Source organism: Zea mays, chromosome 6 (assembly GCF_902167145.1).
Source record: "Zea mays cultivar B73 chromosome 6, Zm-B73-REFERENCE-NAM-5.0, whole genome shotgun sequence".
NCBI lineage: Eukaryota > Viridiplantae > Streptophyta > Magnoliopsida > Poales > Poaceae > Zea > Zea mays.
This window is the reverse complement of record NC_050101.1, coordinates 169,870,374-169,889,813: the sequence shown is the minus strand read 5'-3', so window position 1 is coordinate 169,889,813 and position 19,440 is coordinate 169,870,374. Positions and strand designations below refer to the sequence as shown.

The following is a 19,440-nucleotide window of genomic DNA, read 5'->3' as shown; positions in this document are numbered from 1 at the left end:
AAAAATGTAGTGCTAATAATAGTACTCCATCCGTTTCGTTTTAGTTATCGTTGGATAGTGTAAAATTAAACTATCCAACTAAAAAACGGAGGAAGTATATGAATATATTTTACATAAAACTAAATTAGCTTAATTGATATATGCGTAAATTACTATTATTAGAATGGAATTCAATTCTAATGATTCAAACAGGGCGTAAGGTAATTGCGCCATACTAGATAAATGGCAGAGATGCCATGGTACCAGAATTTCGCAGAAGCATCAATGACAATAATAATGTACATCATTCACAGTTGCACGAACTTCACTATGACAATAATAATGTACATCAGTTGCATAGGGTCCGTGATTCACTCTAAAACTCACATGGAACAAATGCCGTGGACAAAACTGAGGAAGTTACGAAAGGAAGAAGGGAATTCGATAAGAATCTATGCACCCGACTTAGATTCTTTTTGGTGGAACTCTGCAGCCTTCCACCACCTCGGCAGATTTGCAATCACTCGGTAGCCACAAATTGCTGCAGTTATATACACAAACCAACAAACTGTAATGGAGGAATCAACAATCGCTATGGGAAGGTTATCACTACGCCATGTACAAGCCCCTGCCGGAGAATCCATCAGAGTAACCTATATTTCCTTTGATATTCTGACGCACGCTAATACATCTCCTGTCTTCTCAAGGCCTTTTCTTCGTCCGAAGTCCTCTCATCCACGACATGCTTCAACAATTCTCCATTTAATCTAGTTGTCAAAGAGGGAGATAATGGTGCATAAACACCTACATAGTAGCAAAAGAGATGATATTAAGATAATTCATTGGAGAACTACATGATTATTTCAATTAGAGAGGAGTAAAAGTCACACACTTCTTGATTGTGGGATCCTTTCATAATCCTTCGTCACATGCAACAAAATGGTACCAGACAACACCACAACCAAGCCACAAATTTCAGAAATGACGCTTCCAGGGCTTTGACCAGACCAATCCTACACAAACATTTAAACAGCATGGCATCAGTTTACGGTTTTGTCAAATAATACTAGAGCTGAGGAATGCATATGAAACAAATACAACAATATGAAAATATCTGAAAGGGTCCAAAAGGTGCATGAGGGAGTAAATTGCAGAATGAAATAAGCAATAAATATATAAGCCAAAGGCAAAACAAAATTTACCTTGAACATTATGACGCTGGCAAGTATTGTAAGAGTTGTGAACATTACATAATATATTGGAGATACAATTGCCGTGTTGAACGTGTCAAGTGCCTACAGCAAAAAAAAAAACCACTACTTACTCCATAAAGCAGAACAGGAACCAGTAGCTTAATATTTGTGGTAACTCTAGTAACACACTTCAGTGCGTTGTTTTGCAAATATCATAATTATTCTACCAAAGAAATCTACAAAATTACATGGCACTAGACAATATTCTGGATTCAAGGATAAGAGGTTAATCAAATTGAATTAAAAAAATTAGGACATGAGCCATGGGGTAGAAACAAAATCAGGGACTAAACAAACAAGGCTGCAAATGGGGTTTTGGTTGCAATTCAAATCTATTCAAATAGCTCCACATCATCCAAGCTAGCATATGATAACCTAATCTGACTTTATTATTTTCCAACATATTTGGCTGAGTAACACATTCCCTGTCCTAACTCTCAATAAACTACAACTTCTAGTGTCCATTTCATCATAGAGCTAAAAACAACTTAAGCCCCCCTCTTCTCACAGACCTACTCTTTGCCTCTTGGACTATTTCCAGAGGTGCACCCTAAAGAGTCCTCTACCCTATATTTAAAGAAGATTCCGTGCACTATACGCTCCAACGGTGTCTTCTAAAACGTCCTCTAAATATAGAGGGCGGCAGGGCGCTCCTCCATCCTCTATATATAGAGAGAGATTCTCTCTTCTCATCTATCCATTTTTATATTTTAGACAACGGATTAAGCAAAACTAAGATATGAATAAGATATTTGACGGTATGACAAATACGTGCGTACAAAAATCTAGAGCAAAATATGTCCCTAATATGAATCTTTGACGTATAGAGGACGAGACATAGATATAGATGAATCTTTGACGCTGTTGTAGAGGAATGGGATATAGATGAGGGATTCTTTTAAGAAATCTGTAAAGGATAGATATAGAGGAATATAGAAGATACCGTTGAAGACAGTCTTACCATTTCCTAAGCACTCAGGCTCACTTGTCAGAATTATACAGTGCAAAACAGCGGAGCCATTCTGTTCTGCACTATGTAACGCTGATGAGTGGGTCCACACGCTTAAAAAACTGGAGGAAAAATAGTAAGTCTGTGAAGAGGAAACCTATAGTGACACTTTCATGAAATAGGCACTAGAAGTGGTAGTTTTGGGATAATTAGGACACGAATGTGGTAGTTTTGTGAATTTTATTCTAGTTGTTGGAAAAAGTGATGACAACCAGATTAATATATATATGCATGCATAGTAATGATTTGATGAGAATAGAACATGATACTTGTCAAGATAACAAGCAATGCAAACCTAACCATAATTTGATTTCAATCACTTAAAAACCCACCCAGTGGTGAGAAGCCTTTACACTGAGCCAAAGGTCTTAGATTCGATGCAGCCTCTACAAAAATACAAGAGTAAGGCTTGCCTCGGTTATTACTTCCCTAGACCTCAATCATGTGGGTAAGACTTGCATCGGTTATTCTTTCCCCAAACCCCACTCATGTGGGAACCACCAGCACTAGGTCTGTCATTTAAAAAATCCAAACCCCTTGAATGTGAAGTTAATATCAGAAAAAAAATGAAACAATAAGATCACATCTACATGGAATTTCTTGTGTTCCATTCCGTTCTTAATTCTCACTAATTTGATCGATGTCCATATATTTGTTAGTCATTTGGAGTTAAAACTCCGCCTATGTTGTCTCAACATAGCAGTTCATACGCCCGGGTAAAGGAGAAAGATTGTGAGAGTTCAGAGGTTTTAGACTCGGTACAACTAAAACCAAATCCGTGGAATGTGACTTCGGCATGGATGAACATGTTAGTTTGGAAGGTTAAGTAGTGCATAGGAAGGATACCTTTCAATATTTAGGATCAATGCTACAAAGAGATGGGGATATCGATGATGTTATTCTTAGAATCAAAGCTGAGTGGAGGAAGTGGCGTCAAATATCTAGCATTGTATGTGACAAAAGGGTACCACATAAGCTAAAAGGCAAGTTTTATAGGTCAACGATTAGAATTGCTATGTTGTATGGCGTTGAATATTGGCCTATAAAAATACATCACATTCAACAGATAAGTGTTGCGAAAATACATGTTATGTTGAATTTGTAACAATGTAAGGGATAGAGTCCGAAATGATGATACATGATAGGCTAGGGATAGCACCATTGAAGAAAAGCTTATCCAACACCGATTGAGATGGTTTGGACATATCCAACAGAGGCCTTCAGAAGCATCAGCACATAGTGGGATCTAAAGACACGATAGTAAGAGAGAAAGGGGAAGACCGACGTTGATAATTGAAGCAAAAAGAGGCTTGAAAGGATAGAATATACCAAAAAATTTAGCTTTGAATATGAGCATATGAAAAACAGCTAACCACGTGGTTGAACCTTGATTTGCGGCTTATGTTGGTTTTAACTCTAGTCTATCCAACTTGCTTGGGACTAAAAGGCTTTGTTGATGATGATGATGATGATGTTGTATTTGGTCTTAAACTATTCCCAACAAACTTTATTGCTTACTTCCCTTTTGAATCCTTTAAAGCTTACGCGACTTACAAACACAACACTTATTTTTGCTGATAAATTTGCAAAGGTTCAACTCTCAAATTGCATTCAGTTAGTTCTTCTCTATCAACATACCATTTTTGCAGCTAGAATGTACATAGTTATGTCATAGAACTAAGGTTACTGAATGAAAGCAATGTGTAACAAGTTGAACAAACCTTGTTCAGATAATTCATCTGAGTCAACACACAAGTAGCCACAACAAGCATAAAGAACCAAGTCTCTGGATATATTAATTGGTTTGTTCCCTCAAAAGTAAGCTTTAGTGATGTACCAAGAGCTTTAACACTCATAACCTGAATAATGAGAGAGAAAAAGTTAGCACAATCCCTAGCACGAGTAGATTAGAATACATCAATACAATCGACTAAACATTTAGAGAACATATGAACCACTGGCAGAAGTGACATTACCGAAAGAGAGCCCATCAAAGAGCAAATGGCAGTGTAGATCAACACATTGGACTGCCCATAGAGAGGGGAGAAATAGAACACCAGGACAAAAACAATCACAATAACTGACGCAACATATAACAAGAAAGCTGCAAGGGAAAATACCAAGATATCTCATTAGTCATGATATTCCACTTCCTACAAATCAAGAGCTAGCAACTCTACAAGACAGAATCACACCGATGATAGTCCTTACCAGGTTGTGTCGCCATGTTCCATATTTCCTTAACTGAAGTAATCTCCTGCTCCTGTGGAGCGTGGATAACAATGACCACAGACCCTGCAATGCACATCACGCAGCCGAGCACCCCGAGGGCATGCAGCCTCTCGTTCAGAATGAAATGAGCCAGCACTGCACTGAAGGGTGAAGACACCCTCAACGTCAAATTATAGCTTGACTAAAAAGATAAATAGAACTGTCAGAATGCAAGGAGAAATTTGAGCTAGCTAACCTAACAATTATGCTGAGTGCTCCAAGGGGAGTAACCAGAACAGCGGGGGCGAAAGCATATGCCACGAAATTGGCAATCTCACCTACAATCACTGAAAGAGGAAAACCTTCGCTCAGAAACACCTATTAGCATCTAAGCACCATGCCCAATTCTCTACTGAAATTGCACGAGGAAACCTTACTAATGATCATGCCAACCCACCACAGGGGCTCCATGAGGTATGAGTACCCGCCTACACCTGCGCATGCCATCACCAGAATTCAGAAAACGCTCCAAACCGACCAAAGTCGACATCTCTTTTGACCAGAAAACCGGCCTGCCCCAGCTACCACGGTCAACAGTACGAGAGGGACAGGAGGGGGGGCGACCTGCACGGACGCCGGAGGCGACAGCGGCCCGGCGGAGACCCTTCTTCTTGATGATGAAGCTGGCGCCGATGAAGCCGCTGGAGAGCAGCGCCAGGACTATCCCCTTCATGTTGTCCGTCGACAGCTCCGGCCCGGAGGATCCGCCGCCGCCCCCCATCCCCCCTCACCGACGGCCGCTCCTCCAGAACCCAGACGCCTCAGCCGCTGCCGGACGACCCTGATTCCCGGTGGAATTTGTTGGGACGAACCAGGCAACTAGCGCAGCACTCGATTGATGCTTTTCCACTCGATTTTCGGCTTATCTACCACCTAACCCGACGGAAATGCTTGGCGAGGGATTTTAGCAGTTCACGGGAGGGAGAGGAGGGGAGAGGACGAGCTGATTGGGCAGAGGAAGCTGTAGAGGAAAAGGGTGAGACGCACGGGGAGGAAGGCGGAGGCGGCCAGACCGCCAGGGAGGACGACGGACGGCTCGGTCGACGAGACGAAACAAAACAAAACACGCTGATTAGGCGTCATTTTCTCGCTCCACGGAAGGTGTCCCCGCGTGGCTGGCCTGATGGCTGATTGGTCATTGGTGGGAACTGGGAAGTGGGAACTGATGCGTGGGACCCACCTAGCCACTTTCCACAGCTGGTTCCTGCCTGGATATTTTTTACTGCGTCTTCTACCGTGTAATGGTTATGGCTTTAAAATGACACGTTGGAATGTCTATATATATAAAAAGGTAAAAAAACGTTGTAGCTACTTACCATAATTAAACGACAATGTAGATACATAAAATAATAGCCTTCTAGCAAGGAAGAACAACGAAAACTCTTGGAAACCTAGTAGTTCCCGTCACTCTATGGAAATTCGAAAGTCCTAGTATATATTAATTTAAACACATATTATTCTAAATATATATCAAATTTAATGTATCAAAAAAATAAAGCAACTTAGAATTTAGAACGGAAAATATACTTATTTCTTTATCTAGCATAGCATGGTGCTTAATCAACTATCTTAAGTTTGTTCATATTTAAAATAACGATCATGCATAACACAAACATGGACCCTAAAACTAGTTAAAAGATGACAATATAAAAAAAGGTAACAAACATCTTAGTAAATATACTCCATCCCCAGTTCGATCAACGAAATTGGTGAGATGATCTGCTTAGACATTAAATTGGTTATATTAGCTTGAAGTTGTGACGTGACTCTATATATAAGTTTTAGGGTCTCAATACTTAGTCAACATGGAACACCTTCGATAAGTATGGGTGCAATGCAATTTACATTGAACACTATTTTATTCTAAAAATCCTCAAACATTAAGTATTTTAGGATACAAAAGTAAATATGACTGATATAGAGGAATCGATAATAAATAAAGAAGTATCTTGCCGAACATGTTTTTTAACTCATAACAACATCACACTTACAAGTTTATATCAAAAATATATCATTATTTATCCTGGTAATACTCCATATCAAAATAAATGTAATGTCGGTGTTTGATGATCAACAATTCTCCTATAAAGTTGTCCAAAGTATAAATTGATGGAATTCGTTGCATGCTAAACTCACTGATGAACACAAAGGCAACGATTTATACTAATTCAGACTGATGAACAGAGTAATATCATGCATCTAGTTAGGTGTGTTGTATTGCATTGCAGCTTATGCTTGCTTCAGTTTGCTTATGTATTCTTTGCACCGATCTATGAAGCCTTGCCCTCCTTATATAGTACACGAGGCAAGTCTTCTAGTAGGTTACAACAAAGGAGTCTTAGTAGGATTAAAAGATAGAAGTCCTAATAGGATGATATACGGGAAATACTAATTATACTAAATCTTCTTCCTTCCCTGCAGGTTATTCGGGAACTTTGTCACACAAGCCTCTGAACTCTTCATAGTTGAACTCTAAAGTCTTCTTGAATCTCTAAGTATCTGTCGAGTAGGATCAAGTATCATCTAAGTGCTCTTTCCAAGAGAAACCATGAGATGCTCTTAAATCTTTAAGTCTTCTATATGTGTCGCCATACCGTGAAGCATATATGCTTAATCCCTAAGCCTTTGGTTGTTTACCATTAATAGGTTGAGGGTTCGTTATGTAACTTTGCAATTTCTTTTGAAGAAATTTGAATGCATCCACTACAGATATAGAATCCACAACTATCAAGCCTAAAACCGACTACACCGAGTCGATTATAAGGTCTTGGACATCCTTAGAGGTGCCGATGAATGGTGATCCCTTGTTATTGAGTGGTTAAAATACCCCTCAATGAACTTATGAACCCACCATTGATTTATAATTTGGTCGTCCAATGTTAAATTCGAGCCCCCTAGTAGTCAAAATTAAGGCCATTAAGCCATGGCGGTGGCCATCTAGAGCCTTTCTTGGTGAGTTACAACTCTCGAAATTCTTTCATAGGTTTCTTGCTTGTTGGTAATTATTTGAGTTGAAGCTCAACTTATGGTACTATTGTTTGTAGAATCTAGAACTAAAATATTCAAATGAGTAGCTAGAATGGTGCGGAAATCAACATCTTGATCATGCAAAGCAACAAAAGGAGATTTTAAATGTCATAGCCATCTTGTAGACTCCTTGAGCTTGTCAAATAGTTTGATATTCCATCTGAGTACTCTTAAAGGATGCAGCGAGGTTGTGAGGTGCTAAAAATCTTCAAGCCCTAAGCCTTAAGTCGACTAGTTTATATGTCAACTAAGAGTTTTTGTATTAAGGTGAATATATTGTAGTTGTAGCCTTTGTTCAACAGACATCTTGATGTTGCACGTTACTCCATGTGAGTACCGAGTTATTGAAAGCTCTATGTGTGGTTTTGTTAGTTGAGATAGATTTGAGTCCAGATTCAAAAGTTGGCTAAGATTGGCAACCATGAAAAGAATAGTGATTGACAACAAAGGGTGGTAAAAAAAACCAACATGAAAAAAGAAAAGAGAAAATAGAAAAACAAAATGCAGGTACTCAAGACAAAGGCAAAGATATTTTATTTTACACTCAAAATACAATAGAGTGTGTGATGTAATTTAGGATAGATGATCATACTATTAAGATGAGAATCTAAAGATGAGAATCTAAACGATAACAAAAAAGTAAAACTCCTAAAATATACAAGTAATTTTATAATATACTTAGAGGGTATTTGGTTTCCATCTTCTAAATTTTAGTGACCAAAGTTTAGTCACTAAACCGACTTTAGTGACCAAAGTTTAGTCACTTTATCTCTAAACCACCAAATAACATGACTAAATGAGGTATCCCAAATATAAATTTTAGGAACTAAAGTTTAGTTCTAAAGCTTAGGAGGGTAACTAAATGAATCAAACACTCCCTTGTTTAGAGTCATAAATATTAAAATACATTTTCATCAACAGAATTAGTCAAATTTAAGATGGTTCAAATAGAACCTAGAATTGTATCCTCATTCTTTTTATGAAGGTTCGTATGAATGCACCGTAGGAGTGGTTGGTACTTGGTACGGAGCCACAGGGGCCCTATGGTAAATGTTTAACACGACTTGAAATTGAAGCGGCTGAACTGGACCAAAACATGCAGTTCATTTGTGAGTCCTTCGGAAAACATATTGCCCAAGCATTTCTATAAATGACGACAACGACTACCATTCTACAATCGCATATCCAAGGTAGGCTGCAGACTAGTCGGGATGTCAATCAGGTGATACAAAAGGCTAAAACGAACAGGCACCCACACTCGGGATCCCTGCTGCAGTGAACTGAAACTTCTCCACCCAGTCAACTGACGATCTATCATTGCCGTAGCATGTCTCGTAGTTGAAGAACCTGTTGCCGTTGTTCTGGAGGCAACATGTTAATCTGCTCAGCGGACATGCCCAGGACTTGTTGGACTAGCATCTTTTCCATCTCAGGTGTCAGCTGCTCGAGCAAAATAACCAGAGTTAGGTACACTCCAGGTGAAAACATAGGATGATAATACAGACAATTGTTTTTCAGAGTTAGGTACACTCCAGGGGAAAACATAGGATGATAATACAGACAATTGTTTTTCTTAACGAAGAATACAGACAATTGTTATTCCCAAATACTCTCTCCGTTATTTTTCATTTGTCACATTTTAGTTGAAAAATGAAATAGCGAGCAATAAATATTTGACAACGGAGGTAGTACTAACATAATAGTACTTACTGGTGCTTGGCCTGCCTGGATACCACCAATTCCTTGGGTCATTTGTCCGGGCAACCCGGGTAATTGTCCAGGGAAATGAGAGCCAGGAGTGGGAGCATCAGGGGCCCGCCCCCAGGGAGCGCCCCTATCAACTTGCATTGGAGTCGTATTTTGTGTATTGTAGTGTGAACTAGCCTGTTGAGCATATAGATTACCAGGGTTATGCACTGAACCATGGTCACCAAATCACATGAAAAACTGAACTACTCATAGACTATCTTTGTCACAAATTGCATGTGCTTCATTTGGACCATAAACAGTTGAAGCTTGTTGGAGCTTCCTCATTTTCCCATTTTTGAAAGAAAACATAAACACCATGTTCATGGAGATATATGTCCACAAATGGTTGACATCTTCCAAGAACGCTTATCTCAGTTCTATACACCAGCCACAAAATTTCTAAACATCTTAGATGATACTATAATTAGGAATGAAAACGGATACTTATTCGGATCTCAAATTTTTGGTCTTTTTCCTTTGATTGCGAATAAATAGAATATAGCATCCTCTATGCAAATCTGTATTCTTGTTTTTAACCTTGAGCTTGCAAAGATTCTAAAAGGTAAACTTCAAACTTATTATATATCTTATCAAATGATAGATATAAAATTCAGATATAGATACGGATATTTTTTTCACTTTTTTGTTGTAGGGAGCAAATAATGCATAAAACAATTTATGCAAAATTGTATTCTTTTTGTAATAATGTGCTTGAAAACATAAAAAACATCAGCATCAAATTTCATACATATCTATTGTAAAATATTAAATTTGCCCTAACAATTTGGACATCCACTTTCATCCCTAACTATAATGGTGACTAAAAATCAAAAAGGAAAACAGATATCTAGCAGTCTAGCAATTCTTACAGAACCAATTATACTGGGAAAGCCATAAACACTTCTTAGGACAATGAAAATGAGACTCGTAGGACATTTATTTTCACAAGCATTGAATAATTGTCAACTGTGTACGGACATTCCCTCCGAAAGACGGAAAGGAGACAACCAGATTTATTTTGAGCAACACAAAGACACATGTACTGGTGATATTGCAACACAACAGCTTATGTGTACGACACAAAACCATAGTTTTTGCTCCATCACCCATCTGAGTGCAACACGGCGAAAAACTACAGATCATCTGTTATTTGGCCCTCACCCTGCACTTTTGGAACCTAGGAATTTCAGAGGAATAGTATAGGAATTTCACGAGAATTAGTTCAAAAACACAGGGAAAACGCAGGATTCAGGAATTTTTCCTTTGTTCCAAAAGAGCCCAAGCTTGAAGACATTTTCCCTACAGATAGCTCATTATGACCCACATCATTAAGGCCAGTCATTTTCCCATTGCCCTTGATACTGATGCTTTCATCACCATTCTTCATCATCAGATACAAATTTGCAATGTTAATGTTTTTATACTTAAGTTTCCAGTAAAACCTGATCATCCCTTTCTATCATACCCTCCAAGAATCCAACCCTTGCCCTTTTTCTTATTGCAGAACATGTGATCAAATTGAGATCACCCAAGAGAAACAATCAGGTCAACAAACTTCAAATGGAAAAGGGAATCCATGTCAATCTTTATTCTACAAAGGGTTCTACCATCAATATCAGTACATCACAAGTCCCATTCACTAATGAGGCGACAAGAGAGGTTTTCTTCATTTTCCATCTAGATGAGTTCAAGAAACAAAAGTACCTAGCGTTTTGTGAAATTCACTAGGTTTTTATTCATAACTTTTCATGTACTTGTGGTATTTTTCATGCTCCTGGGGCACAAGAACTATGGTGCATTGCTATATCATGATTGGAAATTGTCAACACATGAAAAGGAACAATCATATAAAAGTTGATAATGTAAAGTATAAGTTTTGTATTCATGCCCTTAGGAATAGAGTAGTGCCATGTGCCTAAAAACAATAGCAAAACTTGAACTCTATATGCACCAATAATCAGGATAGAAAAGCCAGGTGATACTTAGAACAAAGGAAACATCAGTAGAACCTAGCTAAGCAAATATGTAGCTCATTTCGTAACAAGAATCATGTAACAGGTCCATATGGGTGCCAATTTGATTAGGTAAAAAAATCTGAATGACATTTCGATCATATGTTACTAAATACTGAAAATTTAAAAATGATCAGCACATATAACTAGGCAAATATATCAGAACTTCAGACCCAACATGAAACTTGGTCATTCCAAACCAAGAACTCTTGTGATGACAACAATTGTGAAAATACTCATATTAACTTCTTTGGAATTGGAAAGCAAATACAGCAACTCCAATGGAATATAATGATATATTTCAGAAGACAACAAATTGTACCTGGTACAGCTGCTGTGGTGGTGGCTGGCTAGGCAATGGTGGTTGGCCAGGGAGGAAATTAGTTTGAGGATTCGCAACCGGCTGCAAAATTCCAAACATCATCTATCAGTATGCAGAGCATGATATCTAGTTATCAGGACCATATGGATTTGGGATAGATCTTACATGAAACATTGGTTGTTGTAACATGTGCTGCGGAGCATTTGCATGAGTCAACCCAAATGAATTTGGTACTTGTGAATGCATCTGATGAGGAAAAGGCGGCCTTGACAATTGGGGCAAAGGTGGTTGCAACTGTTGATTATATATTGCAGGACTTTGCAAAGGTTGCTGTGGCTGACTATGAACTATAGGTATATGTGATGGAACATTGGAATACTGTGGAGGAGCATGAGGTAGGGCCATATTTGGATGTTGAGATGGCTGAGGAGCTGATGAAGGCATCTGATGGATAAGGTATCCTTTTGCTTGTGCTGATTGTGGTGGATTTGCTGAAATAGTAGGAGGGTCCATGGTCGATCCCACATTAGACAAGCCAGATGAAAACGGGGCAGAAAGTTGAGCAACACTCTGCTGGTTAGCAGGTAATGGGGGCGGGGGCAAGCTGACATGATCTGGTGCAGTAGTTTTGACTGAGGAAGGTGCTGTTGGCACTGCTGTGGGTTGGACCATGTCCAAAGCTTGTGTCTGTAGAACAGAAGGCATGTGACAATAAAATTCAATTGCTGATTAGCAGGCCAGATATTGATGTTAAGAGAAGATCAAGAAATTAGTTTACATACAGTTTTGGGTGTTTTCACCATTCCAAGGACCACTTGTGCCTGCAAAAAGGAAGTTGTATAGAAAATTCAAACCTAGTTAAAGAAATAAACAGATTTACTGTTAGACATCAAGACATATTATGCCAGGAGAACAATGGTATATACAGGTGTTAGAAAAAGAATGCTTTTAAATAAACGGTTGGAGAACAATAGCAACGTACAACAGATAGTGACTTTAACGGTAATAGAGTTTGCTGGCTATTATTAGTACATAAAACACAGTTGTCCTCATCCAAGATTTTCTCAGGTAAACAACTACACCCTTTGTTCCAAATTATAGTTCGCTGGCTGTCTAAAGTCAAACTTCTCTAATTTTGACCAAGTTTTTAGAAAAAAAAAATATATTAGCATCTGCAAGTTCAAATAAATGCACAATCAAAAAACATTTCATGAGAAACTAATGAAACTAATGCGATATTTTGTATATGTCGATGCATTTTTCTATGAAATTGGTCAAAGTTTTGACTTACAAATGTAAAGTGAAGAATAATTTGGAACAGAGAGAAAAGTGAACTCATTGTTGCAAACTTGCAATGGTAACAAGTGATTCGGAGAATAATTTTTCAACTTCAAAACTCAAAATACAAATCTAATGAGTGCTCCAAAAGTCCCATCTGAATGATGCAAAGAGCAACTGACATTTTTTTGGTACAGAAGTGTTCATGAATTCCCTTTTTCAAGTTAATCATGGACCAGAGCCAATTGGAAGAGCAGAGAACACAAAGGCCTCTGTTCTCCCTCCCTAATCTGCCTGGCAACTATAGATGCCTTTCTAGAAGTAGTAAAACTGGACATGAACACCGGCGGAGCCAGAGCCCAGCCTGCCCGGGCACGTGCCCGGGCTTGGCTCCGCCAGTGGTAGTCAGTGGCCACGCTACAACCGCGCCCGTCGTCCTGGGGTCTGTCGGGCCGCCCTAGTGCAGCAGGGCAGGAGCGCCACCGCGAGGTGCGCGGTAGGGGTGAGATGGGAGGCCGCAAGACGGAGGATGGTCAGGGTGAGGTGCAACCTCGCCTTCGCCAAGAAGCCTGCCGGCGAGGAGACAGCCGGCAAGTTCGAGTACCAGGCTAAGGTGAGCTAGGGAAATTGACCCGTTTCATGAATTTGTGTTTGTGTCCCTTGAATTGTCAATTGTGTGCCACATTCAGTATGCCGTTGCACTCTGCTGTGGCCAAATTTGTGTTTCGTGATTAAGAGAATTCTGCTTGTCTTCATGGAATCGGCAATTGAACGCTTCTTTGTTTATGTAGCATTTCTCTGTGCCCTGCAGGTTAGCCGCTTGCTGGACTTAATTGTACACAGTTTGTACAGCCACAATAAGGTATTTCTCTGTGAACTTGTAAGGTCAGTCATCATCTCAGTGTGTACGGTTGAATTGACTTGTTCTTATGAATTGCTGCAATTCACAAACTGCATTTCTATACCTCCTGATAATCTGAAACGCGAGTAATGCACTGGATAAGCTGAGATTCCTCGGCGTGACCGATCCTTCTGCGTTGGTTGATGGTGGTGAGTTGGAGATAAGAATTAAACCCAACCAGAGGTGGGGACAACCACTATCAAGTAAGTTGTTCATTGATCCATGGTCGTCACCATTTTAATTTATCAGATGTAATTAAAATCATTATTCGATGGAGAGGGGATGTGACCCAGCTGTGGTCGTCCGCATCCCCAGGTCTAGGTGCGGTGCTGCCGCCCCTCGCCTCCCACCAGCGGTGCCCAGGCTTCAATTTTAGCCTGGCTCCGCCACTGAACCGGATCATTTCCAACTTAACCAAATACGATTCCACAACCCACAAAACCCTAAAGCCCAACAGGTATCTAGTCTCCGCGAGCGGGGGCATCCGAGGCACCAAACTAAGGAACGCAAAATAAACCGAGCTCAGACTGCGGGAAAGCTCACCCGAAAGAGCGCACGGGTGACGTCCGGGTTGTCGACGAGCATGCGGCGCACCGTCTCCTGGTCGTGGTCGATCATGGTCTGCGGGGGGCAATCGCCGCATAGCATAAAAACATCAGTAAAACGGTAAACAAATCGGCGAACAGACGGGTGGGTGGAAAGAGACAGAGGAGAGGAAAGAGGAACAGGGCTGCTAGGGTTTGTGGATTCGGGTGGGCAGGAGGAGGGCGCACCTTCATCTTGGACATCATGTCGTACATCTCAGGGCGGGACATGCCGTTGATTTGGGCCGCAAGGGCTTCGCCAGCCGCCGCCTGCTTCGACGCCATGGAGGTGTTAGCGGGGGAGCTGCCGGAGATGACCCAACGACGCTGGGGATAGGTCGGATAACGGGGAGGCGGGGCTAGGCCGCTGTCGTTTGTCGAGCTGCGAGCATGAGGCTATCACGTTTGTATTCACGGTCTCTTGTAAAATACTGTTTTTAACTATAAATTTTATATCGCTATTTGTAAGTTTATAGAGCATGGTCTCGTGTTTAGGTTAGTCTCTATGACAAATTTTATAGAACTATTTGCAAGACCTGTCATATAAAATAAAGCTGATTTAAATCGGAAATTTTATTTTATGGTTTCATGATTTATAGGGAAGCCAGCGATCGTGCAAAGGAAGTTTCATCCTATGAGTCTCACTTCTCTCTCTTCTTAAATATATTGTTACATTATCAAAACATTTATGTGGCATCTTATTCATTACAAATGGAACTTTGATAAAAACTCCCATTGAAACTAGCCTAATAAATATCATTAAAATGTTAGGAGAACTTATTTTTATTATAAATTTATTTGAAGATAAAAATATTGATGATGTTTTCTATGTATTCATTAAGCTACAAAATGATTTAACTCTTTTAAAAACGAGATGTGCAATTGTTTTATGAGCCTCATGCTCACACTAGCAAACATAATGAACTTTGGCAACCTCCACCTATAAGACTATGAACATTGGTTCACTCTATTTTCTTCACTCTATGTACCACTCACGCGCCATATCATCAATCTCTCTCCATCTATATCTCTATCTCCTACGACAATTCACTCTAAATCAACACTTTATACGCCACCATACTATTATTATATACATTTCTCCTCGACTAACTCAACCACCATCCTTTTTTTACATTTTTATTTTCTTTTTTGAATAGGTCAACGGCCAGCGAAAATGCAAAAATAATGATTTATGTCTACTTTAGTCGATGTAAGTCTCCACTTGTGGTCAATATAATTGTTGTTATGTGAGCGTCTTGGATGTAACTATGTATGGTTTCATCCATACTTCAATAAAATTTAGATAATGCGTGTTTTGTTCATCTGCAGCTTAAATGAAGGAAGCTCTCAAACATAACATAAACGCCTGAAGGTAATGATCTCAAACATAACATATAGTGGACAAGTTCAAATTGACTTTTCATAACCATAAGTGAGGAGAATAAGTTTACAAACATAGCATAACATAACATAATCTTGAGTTCCTCTTCAACTGAAATGAAGACACTAACGCAATCCAAAGTCACACTTGAAAAAATGTGATTATTACATAACGCATTACTAAAACATAATCTTCAACTGGTGAAAATCATGGTCCACGATTTATGGAAAACGAACAACTTAGTTTGGATTGTTGACAAACCAGTCCACAAGTGCTTTCCTCTTTGCTATGAAAGCTGGCCTCGAATCTTTGTCTATGTCCTCCGATTCCATAACCATTGCTTCCTTCAGCTCATAATTCTTCTCTTTGTGTTCTCAAAACTTCAATTTTGTCTTCTCCACTTGAATATGTTCTTGTTGAACTTGCAGCTTCTTATATTCGAGATCCTTGAAAACTTCATAATTTGCTTCTTTCTTCTCCACTTTGTCTGAAAGGGAAATGGGCTTAACCATTTCCTATAAATTGATTTTGGTGGTTGACGTCCATCACAAACCACGTGTACTAACTAGTTTGTCTAGATGTCATTTATCTCAGGTGCATAAGGTTCAACACAAACCAAGAAAGAAAAACAGTCGGGACTTCAAATAAACTAGAGCAAGACTTGAGAGTGTGTTGCCAAGTGGCACACCAGACACAGTCCGGTGCACCAGGCCAGCACCCAACGAACAGGCCACTCTCGGGAATTCTATGGGTTCGCTTCGCTATAATTCACCGGACTGTCTGGTGTGCACCGGACAGTCCGATGAGCCAGTGGAGCAACGGCTCCCTACGCGCCAAAGGTCGACTGCAAAAGTCTATAGTAGCAAACAGTGCCACGCAGAAGTCAGAGCGCAGAAGTCGGAGATCACCGGACTGTCCGGTGTGGCACCGGACTGTCCGGTGCAACAAAAGGACAACATCTCCAACGGTCAAGAAGCTCCAAACCCCAACGGCCGCGCTGACGTGGCGCGCACCGGACAGTGAACAACGACTGTCCGGTGTGTCCATCGTCAGCAGACTTTGTCAACGGCTAGGAAGTGGTTGAGGGCTATAAATACCCTCAACCGCCTCATTCATTGGTATCCAAGTTTTCTGAAGTTCTCATTCAATACAAGAGCAATAACATTCACTCCAAGACACATTTCAAAAGATCAAATCTTCTCCAAGTCCCAAAATCAACTCAACCACTTAATGACTTGAGAGAGAGTTTTGTGTTCATTTGCACTCTTCTTGCTTGGATTGTCTTCTCTTCCTCCCATTCTCATTCTTAAGTGCTTTGTAAAACTAGCAAGAGACACCTAAGTATGTGGTGATCCTTGCGGGGTCTTAGTGACCCGATTGATTAAGGAGAAGGCTCACTCGATCTAAGTGACCGCTTGAGAGAGGGAAAGGGTTGAAATAGACCCGACCTTTGTGGCCTCCTCAACGGGGACTAGGTTCTTTGGAACCGAACCTCGGTAAAACAAATCATCGTGTCCACTTGTGTGATTTGCATTTGATTTGTTTGCCCTCTTTCCTCTCTCTAAAGTTTCCTTGCCCATATTGATTTGAGTTTGCTCCCAAACGTCATCCGTATCATTTGAGCAACTCGTGGCAAGAGAAACAATCTTCCGACTCGGATTTAATTTTAACGCTAACCCCCGACCTTAGTGTGTGTTTAAGCTTATAAATTTCAGGTTTCGCCTATTCACCCCCCTCTAGGCGACTTTCAGTTGGTATCAGAACCAGTGCTTCATTAAGAGTCTAACAAACTCGAAGTGATGTCTGGAGATCACGCCAAGAAGGAGATCACGACCGGTGACAAGTCCATGGGCTTGGGGAGGACTATATCAAAAGAGTCCGACAACAAGTACAAGGAGGAATCATCTTCCTCTATCAAGTCACATAGGAGGGGTGACAAGAAGAAGAAGATGAAGGATGTGGTCTACTAAGAGACCGACTCTTCGACACCCTCTACCTCCGGCAACGAGTCGTCCACTACTTCTAAGCGCCACGGGCGCAAAAAGCATAGTAAGATGCCCATAAGCTATCCCCGTATTTCCAAGCGTACTCATCTACTTTCCGTTCTCTTAGGCAAACCACCATATTTTGATGGTGAAGATTATTGTATGTGGAGTGATAAAATGAGGCATCATCTAACCTCACTCCACGAAAGCATATGGGACACTGTTGAATTTGGAGTGTAGGCACCATAGGTGGGGGGTGAGGACTATGACTCGAACGAGGCCGCCCAAATTAGGCACTTTAACTCCCAAGCCACTTCTATACTCATCGCCTCCTTGTATCGAGAGGAGTATAATAAGGTGCGAGGGTTAAAGAACACCAAAGAAAATTGGGACATCCTCAAAACCGCGCACGAAGGGGACGAGGTGACAAAAATCACTAAGTGAGAGACGATCGAGGGCCGGCCCCCACACACTCTCACACACAGTCTAACAACTACGAGTCTTGTCTAAGTTCATATTAGTAAAAAAAGGAATAGTTTATAGAAAAACAGCTTTGAATTTCAAATCACAGGCACATATGTTGTATATATAGGCCGGCCGGGCGAATTAGCGGTCTGCCTTATCCAGCATTGCGGTAGAGAAAAGTCTATGGGTTAAAATACCTACAATTTCCGGAGTGATTGGATAAGTATATTATCTATCCATGGGAATGTGGTACTTTTTTTGTCGCTATCTGGATTATCATAATTGATCCAAAAGATCCAAACGTGTCCCCGCGCCTGTTGGCAGCATCGAAATAATAAATATACTACGTCGTCTGCGGATACCTTTCACACGGGACAGTGATTGGTAGCTAGCTTATTCGTGTGTTCCCTTCCCTGTCCTCAAATTCTGCACGAGTTGTTTTCGTCGTGGGCTTGTTGTTTGCGCCGGGGCAGACGCATGCATATTCATTGCCGCCATGATTGCGCATCCAATATCTGAGCGACCAAGGCAACGCTAAACCCTAGCAGCAAGTAGGCGCTGAACACCGGTCTCAGTCTCCCGCTCTCCTTTTTTTTTTTTGGCTTCTACTGCTGCTGGAATCAATCAGAGTCGGTCGATAAGGCTGAGTCCAGTGCACCGCCTTCCTCTCGCCCCTGCCACGTCAGCTCTCGCCTCCACTCTCGCCCCTGCTGCTCCAGTGCACAGGCTGCAGCAGGCTACAGCCTCAGGCTATAGCCACGTCAGCTTTTCTATTTCAGAATTAAGTAATTCACGCGGATTTATTTCAACGCTCAGAAAACACACAACATAATATTTTTTATTGAATTAAAAATTACAAAGTACATAATAATTAAAATAAAATGACATGATAATTAAAATAAAATTACATAACTCTAATCGGACTCCTCGATCTCATCCTCATCTTCCTCCTCTTCACGTTCCGCTTCCGGTATATATAGAGGGATTGGGGATGAAATTTGTGATCTTTTGCAATTTTTTCGAATTTTTTGGACTCCAAACGGTCAAAAACGGCTAGTTGCAACGGCTAGCACACGTGGACCAATCAGATCGCGACACGTGGACCAATCAGATCGTGCCACGTCGCTCTCGCCCGCGCTCTCGCCCCGCGCTCTCGCCCCGCCAGTGCCTCGCCTCTCTCTCGCCTCTCTCTCGCCCGCCTCTCGCCCGGGCGGGCGCTCCAGC

The 19,440-nt window shown here is 40.7% G+C and overlaps 2 protein-coding genes across 3 annotated transcripts; both read right to left on the bottom strand.

The window, feature by feature from the left end:
• Nucleotides 1-248: 248 nt before the first annotated feature.
• On the bottom strand, nucleotides 249-5,604 carry LOC100282528 (putative magnesium transporter NIPA6). 2 transcript variants are annotated; one of them, XM_008649636.3, is made up of 9 exons: nucleotides 5,077-5,604; nucleotides 4,890-4,946; nucleotides 4,709-4,799; nucleotides 4,453-4,613; nucleotides 4,218-4,345; nucleotides 3,963-4,100; nucleotides 1,182-1,274; nucleotides 872-992; nucleotides 249-746 (listed from the first exon to the last, which is right to left on the bottom strand). In XM_008649636.3, exons 1-9 carry the CDS (start codon nucleotides 5,231-5,233, stop codon nucleotides 742-744), a joined length of 951 nt encoding a protein of 316 aa, XP_008647858.1. In that variant the 5' UTR covers nucleotides 5,234-5,604; the 3' UTR covers nucleotides 249-741. The 2 variants fall into 2 exon arrangements, with proteins under 2 accessions (XP_008647858.1, NP_001148908.1); NM_001155436.1 differs by having other exon boundaries at nucleotides 278-783; nucleotides 5,077-5,585.
• A 2,982-nt stretch (nucleotides 5,605-8,586) lies between these two features.
• Nucleotides 8,587-14,826, bottom strand: LOC103630598 (pollen-specific leucine-rich repeat extensin-like protein 3). Its single transcript, XM_008651641.3, has 7 exons — nucleotides 14,575-14,826; nucleotides 14,345-14,422; nucleotides 12,405-12,443; nucleotides 11,788-12,309; nucleotides 11,623-11,703; nucleotides 9,250-9,423; nucleotides 8,587-8,979 (listed from the first exon to the last, which is right to left on the bottom strand). Exons 1-7 carry the CDS (start codon nucleotides 14,668-14,670, stop codon nucleotides 8,854-8,856), a joined length of 1,116 nt encoding a protein of 371 aa, XP_008649863.1. The 5' UTR covers nucleotides 14,671-14,826; the 3' UTR covers nucleotides 8,587-8,853.
• Nucleotides 14,827-19,440: the final 4,614 nt, after the last annotated feature.

What these genes read in the sequence shown, in the direction of transcription:
- LOC103630598 (XM_008651641.3), bottom strand. Translation starts at nt 14,670, where the DNA reads ATGGCGTCGAAGCAGGCGGCGGCTGGCGAAGCCCTTGCGGCCCAAATC. An exon ending in TCACCCGTGCGCTCTTTCGG is followed by an intron (nt 12,444 to 14,344) that starts GTGAGCTTTCCC and finishes TCCTTTTTGCAG; the next exon opens with GCACAAGTGGTCCTTGGAAT. An exon ending in TACAACAACCAATGTTTCAT is followed by an intron (nt 11,704 to 11,787) that starts GTAAGATCTATC and finishes GGAATTTTGCAG; the next exon opens with CCGGTTGCGAATCCTCAAAC.
- LOC100282528 (NM_001155436.1), bottom strand. Translation starts at nt 5,233, where the DNA reads ATGGGGGGCGGCGGCGGATCCTCCGGGCCGGAGCTGTCGACGGACAAC. An exon ending in GTGGGTTGGCATGATCATTA is followed by an intron (nt 4,800 to 4,889) that starts GTAAGGTTTCCT and finishes TTCCTCTTTCAG; the next exon opens with TGATTGTAGGTGAGATTGCC. An exon ending in AAGGATCCCACAATCAAGAA is followed by an intron (nt 784 to 871) that starts GTGTGTGACTTT and finishes GCTACTATGTAG; the next exon opens with GTGTTTATGCACCATTATCT.